General features: G+C 29.9%; 1 protein-coding gene across 3 annotated transcripts; it reads right to left on the minus strand.

The window, feature by feature from the left end:
- Positions 1-5,692: 5,692 nt before the first annotated feature.
- Positions 5,693-9,345, minus strand: LOC111021995 (Oxidoreductase family protein). Of its 3 annotated transcripts, none has more exons than XM_022299144.2 (7): positions 9,027-9,345; positions 7,886-8,056; positions 7,293-7,457; positions 7,056-7,220; positions 6,406-6,540; positions 6,191-6,288; positions 5,693-6,090 (listed from the first exon to the last, which is right to left on the minus strand). In XM_022299144.2, the coding sequence occupies exons 1-7, from the start codon at positions 9,207-9,209 to the stop codon at positions 5,895-5,897; spliced, it is 1,113 nt and encodes a 370-aa protein (XP_022154836.1). In that variant the 5' UTR covers positions 9,210-9,345; the 3' UTR covers positions 5,693-5,894. The 3 variants fall into 3 exon arrangements, with proteins under 3 accessions (XP_022154836.1, XP_087982264.1, XP_087982265.1); XM_088126138.1 differs by having other exon boundaries at positions 7,886-8,046; positions 9,027-9,167; XM_088126139.1 differs by having other exon boundaries at positions 7,886-8,066; positions 9,027-9,166.
- Positions 9,346-12,295: the final 2,950 nt, after the last annotated feature.

Genomic DNA, 12,295 nt, shown 5'->3' on the forward strand with positions numbered 1-12,295 from the left:
GGTAGGATTTTAATTTAATTCCGAATTTACCCCTACGTATTGCATTTTATTAAGAGATTTTGATTTTTTTAAATAAAAAATTATTATTTCCATAAATTAATATCACAATCCTTTAATAAATATGGACCCATAGTAATTGCCAATTCAAATTCCTTAATTCTCTCCTCCAAATCCCTAAAAAAAGATTGATTTGCTTTATTTACCAATATTATTAATTAAAAAAATATTCAAATATTATCATCCCCATTGTTTCCTATTTTCTTCTAGGTTCACTTCCAAGGTATTCCATTTTTTCTTCCGTTTTCTTCTTTGTTCACTGTCCAGCACAACATCCTTGTCGTCTGCTACAGTGCTTCGAACACTTTCCCTTCGATTTCTGCTATTACTTCTTCTTATTTTCTTCTGTTTTGGTAGCCCTTTGCACTTGACCATGTTAACGTAATTCAACTAATATATATTCACCTAAAACATGTAAAATAGTAAAGGCTCATTACAGGGCAAACAATCCTAGCTGAAAGCCAATATGAAGTTCTACTATGGTATAAAGTATAACATATGGAATATACGATATATCTGATATAACATAGACTAAACCTTATGAGATATAAAATTTATCCGTATGTATTGATGTAAATCATTAACGCTATACATCCAATAGATTTTTAACTTTAAATCACCATCAGTATATATCGAGATACATAAATCTTGAGATATAATATATATCCTTATCTAAACACTATATATCCCCACATATACATTACTCAGAACAAACGAATAAAGAAAAATATACTCGTATAGACCAATATAATATCAAAAGTCGTCTATAATCTAGAGATATATTATATATCCTAATACATTTTCCATGGAAATTGGTCTGTATGCTCGGGTTCTAATTCCTTGAATTGTTTCACTGGTATATACGGAGATACTTTAATCTAGATATATATTATATATCCTAATCAGTATCACTATATTATATATACTCAAATATATACTATTATAAAGGAAAAAAACCAGATAGCAAGAGATAATGGGAACCAGAGAGCAACAGATTCTGTCAAAAATTGAAACCTAAATTGAGCATATACAATAAGAACTATATACCTCTATTCTATGCAAAATTGAAACCTAAATATAACATAAAATACTATATAAGGGGACATGACGGACTGGATTGCTCATGCGACGGAGGAAGAAGATGAAATTAGAACTTACAGTGTAATGGAGTTGACGTAGCCGCCGAAGACGAAGGAAGCGCGACGATGTTGCCCTATGAAATGCGACGGAGGCCGCGGGAGAAATCTTTTGCAAAGAATGGAGAAGCACCCGCCGGAGAAATCTCTTGAGTAACGTCGACGAGAAGCTTGAAGAGGGAGAAACCGTACGGTCGAAGCAGTGAAGAGGGAGAAACCGACAGAGATGAAGGAGGTTACGAAATCATGGATTTTCAGAAATTTCAGTTTTGGAAATTTGAATTAGCTTAGGGATTTGATATATTTTAATAATTATTTACCAATTTCATATTTTATTAATGATTTAATATTGAGATGGATATATTAGTAATTTCTATTATCGGCACCATCTATTTTGGGAATTATTTTAGACAAAAATGTAAATTCTAGAACTTTCAATCATTTTATGTAATTAGGTCTCCTAAATAGACCATCTATGTACTAATCCCTTTTGTTTTTTGTTTTTTGTTTTTGGTTTTTAGTTTTTTAAAAATAGGGTTGTTTGATAACCAATTTAATTTTCTGTTTTTTATTTTTCAAAAACCATTTTAAAATTCTAGGTAAATTTCAAAAACAAAAAAAGTAGTTTTCAAAAACAGATTTTTGTTTTTCAAAATCTGATTTTTTTCTTCTATACTAATTTTTTTTTTCTTTCTCATATTTAACTCTAAGGGCCCGTTTGATAACCATTTTAGTTTTAAGTTTTTGGTTTTTCTTGTTTTTAGTTTTTGGTTTTTGGTTTTCTGATTTTAAAAAACAAAAACCATATATGTTTAATAACCAACTTTTGTTTATTGTTTTTAAAAAACAAAAAACCAAACCATGTTTGGTAACCATTTTTAGTTCTTTGTCTTCCCCTCATGTAGAAACAGGAAAATATATATGTAAATAAACTTTTGGAAGATAAATTTTAGAGAGATAAATAAAAATATTTAGAAAAAAAAATAGGTTGAGAAAAGTTAAAGACAAAAAGAGAAAAATTTTGGAGAAAAAAATAAAGTCGAGAGGAAAAGATATATTAAAGAAAAAAAAAAGAAATTATAAAGAAAGAGACAAATTCCAGTGGAAAGAAATTTAGAGATAAAAACAAGATTCAAAATATAATTTTTATATAAAATAAATAAAAACAAAAATAAATAAAAGTTACAGTGAAATTGAACGAGAAAATAAAATATAATTTTTAGAAGAAAAAATAGATTACGGAGAGACAAAAAAGTTATAAAACACAAAATTTTCGAGATAAAAAAATTAGGAAAAATATTAATTTTTTAGAGAGAGAAATGAAACTCATCTGTTAGAAAAAAAACAAATATACAGAAAATGTTGGAGGAAGACAAATAACAATAAATATTCAAAATATGAAAATTTTAAAGAGAAAAAATAGAGTTTGTAGAGAGAAATTTAGAAATAAAAAAAATTTAGAGTGAAAAATAAATTTTTTAGGGATAAATATGAGAAAGAAAAAAAAAGTTTTTTGAAAAACAAAAACCTGTTTTTGAAAACTACTTTTTTTTTGTTTTGAAATTTACATAGGATTTCAAGATGGTTTTTGAAAAACAAAAAACAGAAAATTGAATTGGTTATCAAACGATCCTGTTTTTGAAAAACTAAAAACCAAAGACCAAAAACCAAAAACAAGAAACGAAATGGTTATCAAACGGGCCCTAAAAAATTTATTTCCCGCTCTAAAACTTTTTTATTCCTAAATTTCTCCCCACAAACTTTATTTTTCTCTCTAAAATTTTCATATTTTGAATATTTATTATTATTTGTCTCTCTCTAAATTTTTCTGTATGTTTGTTTTTTATTTTTAATAGATCAGTTTCATTTCTTCCTCTAGAAAGTTAATATTTTTCTTAATATTTTTATCTTTTTTTTCTGTTCGTAATCTATCTTTTCTTCTGAAAATTATATTTTATTTTATCGTTCAATTTTCTTTCACTTTATTTATCTTTGTATTTATTTATTTTCTCTAAAAATTATATTTTGATTCTGGTTATTATCTCTACATTTGTTTCCACTGTAATTTTTTCCTTTCTTTATAATTTCTTTTTTTTTCTTTAACATATCTTTTCCTCTCGCCTTTATTTTTTTTCTACAATTTTTCTTTTTTTGTCTTTAACTTTTCTTTGACTATTTTTTTCTAAATCTTTTTATTTATCACTCTAAAATTTATCTTCTAAAAGTTTATTTACATCTGTCTAAACTTATATTTTCATGTCAGGGAAGACAAAAATTTTCGCAAGGTCGGGTCCCAAAAATAGGAAATGCATGTCCCGACCCCATCCCCGTCCCCAATTCTATTTTTTAAATAATTAATATATATTTATTACACTTTTTTATACTTAAATACTTAAATTTTAAAAATAATTATAAACAATTATAAACTTGATAATTTTTCTCGAGAACATCTCTCGGACCCAAGAATGAGGTGGAGACAAAGACTAAAAATTTTCACAGAATGGGGGAGAGTATCCTCACTCGCACCCACACCATTGTCATCTCTACTCTACATAAAGTTTTCTCTCTCTAATATATATTTTCAATTTTCGAACTTTTTAAAAACAAAAAACTAAAAATGGTTAACAAACATATCTTGGTTTTCTATTTTTTAAAAACAAAGAACAAAAAATGTTTACCAAATATATATAGTTTTTGTTTTTTTAAAAACAGAAAACCAAAAACCAAAAAATCAAACCGACCATTAATATATCTTAAAACTAAACCTTGTCATGATTTTATGATTAACTTGTTTTGAAAGAACAAGTCTCTGTTAGCCTTCCTCAATAAATTTTAGAAATATGTACTAAAAATAAATAAATTTTAGAAATATATTCACATCTGTCTTCTCTTGAATGAAAACTATTGTTACTACTTTGCCAAGTTGGATAAAAGTGAACTTCAAACTAATGACGTGAACCGATTTTAAGATTAAAGGAAGTGGAAAAACAAAATTTAAACATTTGAGATTACGAGGATTGAAATGGAGGAAGACCCAAACGACGGAAAATTGGTGATTTAAACAAAATATCTATAATATATATTAAAAAGTAGGGAGAACAAACATTTTTTTTTGGACAATATTATCCTTCATTTTTTTACTTAATACAATACATACCCTTTATGCTTAAGTTTTTATTTTACTTTTCTTTCCTTTTAAAGTTATATTCTTCCTCGTTATTTTGATTTTTTTTACCATTTATAAAATTCTATTTCAGTTTTTATTCAGTGCCACTACATTTCGTATAAATCTACGTGTAGGTTTTGATTTTATTGTTTTGATTTTATTGTTTTGATTTTTGTATTTTGATTTTTTTTTGTTGCCTTTTCAAATTCTATTTTAAGTTTATAGGTTTTATTTTAATTTATTTTAATTTTGATTTTTTTTCTACATTTTAAAATTCTATTTCACTTTACGTCTAAAATATTAAGAATGTGAGTACTTTTTCTTTTTCTTTTTTTTTATCATCATTTAATAATATTTAATTATATAATATTAAAAGATGGTACAATTTTAAATCATTTTACATCCTTTAAATATTGGATATATATATACGTTTCTTATCTTTTGTTTTTTAGTTTTATTAATGAGTATATCTATATTTATATTTATGTTTATATCTATGATGCATGTGAAATAAACTTTTTTTTTTCTTTTTGATAAAATTGTCCTTTTTTTCGTTAAATACCATATATATCTTTTTTTTACTTTCTATTTGCCGACAAATTTTCAAAATAATTTGTTCTGTTTTGTTTTGATTTTTCTTAAGCACTTAAAATTTGGATGCTAATTAAGAAGAAATAAATATGTTTAATTTGTTTGTATCTTGAAATTCTATCGAATATTGATTTATCATATGAAAAATTTTCATATAATATTTAATTATAAATATAAAAGTTGTGGAATCTCAAAAGTTTTAAAACTTCTCCATCCCTTTCAACTATAAAAATAACTCTCTTCCATCCATTTCTAACACAATTAATTGAGGTTGATTTCTTTATTTCTAATTTTTGTACTTTTATTTCATTATTATTGTTTTTACTTTTCGGTCTCATGATTTTTAATGGTAAGGTTTCTTAATTTTAATTTTACAATTGTAGTAGATCACATTCAAATATCTCAAAGTACGTTGTTTAGTAGTCTTAAACATTGGTGAAAGGTAAATATATGTACATATAATTCATTACAATATAATTGATCATATTTAAACATTTAAAAATTTGTTTATTAAAAACATATTTATTTTTAAGTAATAATAATAACAACTATTCACTTAGATGGGAAAAAAATAAAGTACAATGTGCAAAGCACATACTAACATACTAGTTAACTTAAAATTCTCAATAATAATTTCAATTTGCATGATTTTAATTTATTTTTAATTTGGTTGCTAAATCATAGTTATTATCCTCATAGCATATGATAATTCTACCCCTAAAAATTTCACTTTAAATTCCTATTAAAATAAGCCAAAGTCATTTATACGATTTTAGGCATGAAATGTCGTCCATTACCATTTTTTGACCAATGAACTCCTATAGCACCCACACTAATCACTCTTGCATTTCATTCTTTTTCCCTCTTTTTTAGAAAAACAATCAAATATGATCATATTTCTGCTGGGAAACAAACACAAATTCAATTCTGGTTTAAGAACTTGCCTACAAGTCCTCCATGACTTCGGCAATGGTGACAAATCGACCATTCTCTATAGAAAGTTGTGCAGCAACTCCCATGGCAACTGAAATCAATCCATCTCGCAACTCTACTGCAGGAACTCGTCCATCTCCAGCTCTGATTGCAAACAAAAAGTTCATGTGTTCCAAATAGCTAGATCCATGATGCAGACCTTCGTACCTAACATAAAAATTTATTTGAGATAAAGTTTGTTTTCGTGGACTGAAGATTGTGTAAGAGTAGAGTCAGATTATAAGTAGTTCAAGAGAAAGCAACTTACTTGATTCTGCCATCCTCTGCTTTTAATGTTTCGACTCCGTCTCTCCCGTTAACTCGAGTGCCGAATCTAACAATGTTTTCAGGAACAAAAGCCTCTCCCTGTTACCAAGTTTTTTACTAGATGTGGAAGTGGAAAATTGATGAACACTGACATTTTTGTAGAGGGGAATTTTTTTCAATTTTGCATAGAGTGGCTGGCTGTGGAGAGAACTTTACCTTTCCTATATCACCAACAACCGATATCTCCTGCTCGTTTCTACTTCCCTCGGCAAACATACAAAGATCCAGCATCCCTCGCGAACCATTGTCAAATTCAACTATTACATATGCATTGTCAAGTATATCTGGAACCTGACCCAAATACAAGACAAGGTTGCTACTTTGGAGAATGATGATGAAAGTTTTATGTATGCAAAAGATCTGGCATGTTGTACAGACAATAAAAGATTTTACGACTTAAAATTCTTAACTCAATTGGAGGAAAAGAAAAAAACATTAAGCTCAAAATCCCACTTGCACTGTTACGGTTATGGCTAATTGTCAAATAAAAACCTCAGCAAGGACAAGTGACCAGCGTTTATCAGTTCAACAGTTTGCGTTCAACAACACGTGGGATAGAGATTCGAACGTCGCTAACCTTTTAATCATGAATATATGTCTTAACCAATTGAGTTATGCTCAAGCAAGCAAGTTTGACAACTTTACTCCAGAATGATGTAATGTATGCATAGTTCCTTTATCAGTCTAGAACGTTAAGAACAATTTGTCCTACTTCACAAACAAAGCACCATATGCTCAATTCAGCAGTAACAAGTTTGCACAATGATTTTAAAGGCTGTGTAGTATCCAAGTGCATATAAATTTACCTTCCCATCATATATTTCATCTTTGTGATTAACATCAATTGCTCCAGATGCCATCAAACGGATAGGATTTGCCCCTGCAAACAGCCTCATCAGATCAAAGAAATGACAGCATTTCTCCACCAGAGTTCCCCCCGTATTACTATTGAACCGGTTCCAGTTGTTGACCTACTAGAAGTGTGAGTGCAAAACTCAAAAGTTTACTTTATAAAGCATAAATGTAAAGATTTTGAAACTGACCTTAACCAAGAAAGGAAATCGATGTTCACGAATTGCCACCATTTTAACCTGTCCAAGATTCCCACCCTTAACTATGTCAATCAGTTTAGCTACTGGCGGCATGTATCTGTACTCCAGTCCAACTTGAACCAGAATCCCCTCCCTCTTTTTTGCAGCCATCACAACCTATTCCACACGGGAAAATACAGTCTCTTTTACTCATGGCAACACAAAAATTACAGATGTCGTTCATAGTGCTACCACGCCTAGGAATTAAACTTGCATGCTTGGTGGGCTGGAGCCCTTTCCTTTGAGGCCTTTTGTAATTATCAGCTAGGTGTTATTCTTTTGGATTGGAACCATTTTCTTTAGTGGGCATCCTCTTGTTTTATGCTCTTGTTCTTGTTATTATTTTCATTTGCCTCAATGAAAGCTTGGTTTCTTATCAAAAATAAAAATAAAAAAATCATGCTTGGTGGTGTATGTAAAGGAAAAATCCATATCATGAGTTCAATTCCCACCCACAATCATTGGTCAGTAAATCATGATTTTGATGATAATTAGTATAGCTAATACTAATAGTTTTACAGCCAAATTGCCAACAAATGATTGACCTCTTTGCAGTGAGCAACAGTTGTGCATAACGGCTTCTCCACAAGTACATGATGAGGTCTGGGATGGTTGATGATATCCATTAGAATTTGATAGTGAGTCATATTTGGAGATGAGACAACCAATACATCACAAAGTCCACTATCCAAAAGCTGCAGGTGCCCTGAGAAAACCTTTCAAACTCTATACGTTAGAGTTAGAAACATTACCCAATTGAAAACTTATTTTGACAAATTAAACTGCTAATGGAGATAATAGTTGGTTTATGGAGTTTGATTGGTTCAAAGGATAACATCTTATTGTTTAACAACAGTTGGAAACAAAGAGTAGAAATATCATCCGACTGTTATTTTGCTCTGGACCGTATGAAAAAACCAAGATACTACTCCAATTAAAGCGACGTTGACTATTTGAGACAATTAAAAGGAAAATCAACCATGTTCTTATAGCCTCCTAGTTTTGTCAATAAGCACTGCAAATATAAACTAGAGAAAATCTTGTTTAATATATATATATATATATATTTTCGAAAGTCATCCAGCGAAACAGCCAAAATATATATATATATATATATATATAATATCCGTGTGTCCAGGACAACTTGCGCGCATCTCGACTAATCACGGAACAACTGTCTGACCCTACTACATTTGGTTGACAAGGAAACTCGTAAAATATTAAATTCTATGTTGGTGGTCATCATGGTTTGTATCCATTCCCTTTGCTATTTACATTGGTATTTATTCATCACTAGGCCATCGCAGGATGATTATTGTTTAATAATTTCTATCCGTCCACCTTAAAAAAGACTGCTATCAGAGCGATTTTTAATAATATTTTGCTTCTTCTCGAATAAGAGAACAGTCAGAACTATTCAGACAGTCCACATCCAAACTTATCACTTCGATCTAGCACAAATCCAACACTAGTTTCAAACTTAGTTCTACTTTACAAACTACTTCCACGAGATTAGTTACTGATCAAGTCCTACAAATAAAGTTGAAAATTAGCATTTGCGTAGGGAATCCAGCATCGTTTCCAATGACCACGAGAACAGAACAGAACAGCCATAGATAAGGAGGTTCAAATTAGGCGATGAAACACTCTCGACAGTGAAATCTAAGATTAAAGAACACTGCATACCTCGATACGCCAGCCGAGTGAGTGTGCTAAATCGAGGGCTTGGCGCTGTGATGAAGCGTGCGGGTCTGCTATAGCGACAACCGCGACGCCTTGGTCGCGAAGATGGTAGAGATTAAGGAGGTGTTCTCGGCCCATCATCCCCACCCCAATGATTCCATACTTGACTGTAGAGTCAGTAGCCATGGATGAGAAGGAGCTGCTGCTCGAAATTGCTTCCCGTTTTGCACCTCTGCGCTTCAATGGCTTCCCTCCACGAAGCGAGAGATTATCGCGGGGCGGCCGTTCACTTCCCTCCACGAAGTGACATCTGTCATTTTTTTTAAGCGAACCTGCAGTTGGATTTACTAACATATATATATATATAATCTATTTATTTTTAATTAGAAATGTAATTTAAAAATATAAAATAATATTTTTTTATAAATATTTTTATAAAATAAAAAATATAAACTAACAATATATATTTCTCTTGAAAAAAATGTCTTCAATTAAATGAAAATAGTTTTACAAAGCTCCTAATCAATAAGCTCCATAAATTTCTCTTAATTTTGATTAACTACCCCTTTATTCTATTGAAAAAAGACTAATATTTTAACCGTAGTATTCCATGTCACTTTATTTTATCCGACTACATATTTCTTCCTCTAATATTATAATATTATTATTTAATTAACAAGATCTATCATAGAGATTACTTGAAATCATAATTCAAATTTTAGAATTCAAAGAGTAATTCAAAAATTTTAAAAATTTATGGATATCTAGTGTTGATGCGTGAATTATGTCTTGGTTGCCTCCAAGGTTCGCACCAAACTCAATAATCAAGGGACCGAATACCTGCAAAACCGAACAAAACCTAAACTGGTGTGACTTTTGTTACACGGGCTCCGATACTTAAATTAGCAAGAGGAGATTTGATGAGCAAAGTAATTAGGGGGTTCTTCTTGCTTACCTTAGGTTTAGGCAACATGATTTATTTATAGTCACTTGAAGGTTGTAGAACATTCTAAATGAGCCTTAGATGATTTTTGTGAAGGCCAAATGTTTCGTAGACAACATGATAAGACTTGATTAAAGGCTAAAAAGTGTAGGTTTACATGCAGTGGCGGATCCAGAAATTTTGTTGAGGGACGCTTCATACTAATAAGTAATTTTTAGGATTTTCAAGATCCTTTTTGTAACTATGCTCTATAAACATGGTCTTCAATATTACAATTGTAATCGACAATTATAGTTTTTAAGCTAGAATTTATCGGTAATTTTTCTAAATTTTCTGATCTATTATTATTTTTCAAGATGACAACTTATCGATTTTCTCATATAGTATCTCTATTTAGATTCCAAATTAAATCTACAAGAATATTAATAAAAAATAAAATAAAAAGTTAAACACATAAAATACGAATGATAATAATTATGTGTATTAAAGCCGTTGAAACATGACAATTTTATATTTTAATCGAAACTTTTACTAACTATTATATTTAAAATAACATCAAATAGTCAAATTCGTAGTATATAAGAGGTAAAGTTAATAAAAATTTACCTTAGATGAATCTCCAAATTTTTAATTTCTTTAAGTTGTGCCAAATTGAAATTAAATAAGAACAATTGAATATGAAAATTACAATTTAAAGATAAGAAAAAAAAGATATCAGTACAATAATTTATAAAAAAAAACTTTTTTTACCTATATGCAACGACCATGTATAAATTAAAAACAAAAACAATTTTTGGAACGGCATACAACAATAAGACTTTAAAGGTCATACCAACTTATTTTTGACATATTTTTATAGGAAATTTACCATTATTATTTTTTTTTTATAATTGATATGTCTATGAATTGTGTAAAAAAGCAAACAAAAAAAAAGCGCCCATTACATTAGAAAAAAAAAAAGATAAAAATGCCCAAATAAGGGTTCGAACACAGGCGCGTGGCTAAAATGAGGATAATTGATCCATGTATGAATTCCGTAAAAAACAAAAAACAAACAAAAAAAGCACCCATTACATTAGGAAAAAAACTAAAAAAAAAAAAGGAAAAAAACGCCCGAATAAGGGCTCGTGACTAAAATGGGAGGGGGGCTGATCGTTGAGAAGCCACTAAGCCAAAGGAAAATTATGTTAACATACGTAGAACGTTAAATACTTATTCTTTATTTTAAAAAGTTCAATGGGTCTCGAGCCCCCTTTGGGCCCAACGTACATCCGCCCCTTGCTTAGTTGATGGTTATTTTGGGATGAAAAATGTATGTTCATGCATATAATTTAAGAAAAATATGCATAATTTGTGATTAGGGACTTTGGAATTCAGTTATAGGTAAATAAAGGCTAATTTGGGTCAATATGCTTATTTTGTAAGGAAAAGTGAAGATTTATAATCACAATGCGTCAGACACATCGCAAGACCAGAAATTTTAGCTTACTAGAGGAATGAGCCAGCGAAGTTATTTTGATATTCAAGCTTCACAATGCTTCAGCCACATTCGATGCCTAGATTGTCAAAACGAGAATAACAACTTTTGACCAAGTAATTGGTCCAAGATTTGTTATTAGTTCCTAAAATCTCTACAACCTCATTTGGTTCCAACCTCCCATGCATTTCTCAACATCTTGTTACCTCCATGGCCTATAAAATGAGCTCCCAAACATCACTTCAAGGCATCTCATTTTTCATGCTTTAGTTCTTTTCTTTCTACTTTGTTATCAACTTTAGTTTTTAAGTTTTGTTCTTCAATTAATTTTTCTGCAATTTTTCTTTGTTTATTTATTGCAATTCAACTTGTTTTATTTTATACTTTCTTTCCGTTTCTAATTAAATGCATGCTTTTGTTATCTTCTCTTGTATTTTCATTTCTTTCATTTCCATGAGTAGCTAAATTGTTTCTTCAACCCTCCTACGAATGGTTTAGTTCATCTATTTTAAATTACATCTATCAGTGAGCACGGCGTATTACGCTCTCTTTGCTTATCTTGATTGATATAATTATTCCAGTTGATTTTCTTGTTGGCCACTTGTTTAAATCACATTAGTTTGAATTTAATTCTGAAAAGGTTAGAGTCAAACAGATCTCATCAAGGTAAAACGAGAAGTTACTTAGAAATAAGAACTAAAACAAGATCCTAAATAAGGCTCTCTTACCCGTTAAACGTAAGTTGGGACTTGATTTATTTAAGATTCTAGAGTTGCATAGACATATGTAAATACTAGCCTGAGCTTCTAAACAAACCAAAAGCAGTATGGAATAAGAGTTGAACCAGTTTGC

Source organism: Momordica charantia, assembly GCF_013281855.1.
Source record: "Momordica charantia cultivar OHB3-1 chromosome 6 unlocalized genomic scaffold, Mcharantia_2.0 BLBB01000006.1, whole genome shotgun sequence".
Taxonomy (NCBI): Eukaryota; Viridiplantae; Streptophyta; class Magnoliopsida; order Cucurbitales; family Cucurbitaceae; genus Momordica; species Momordica charantia.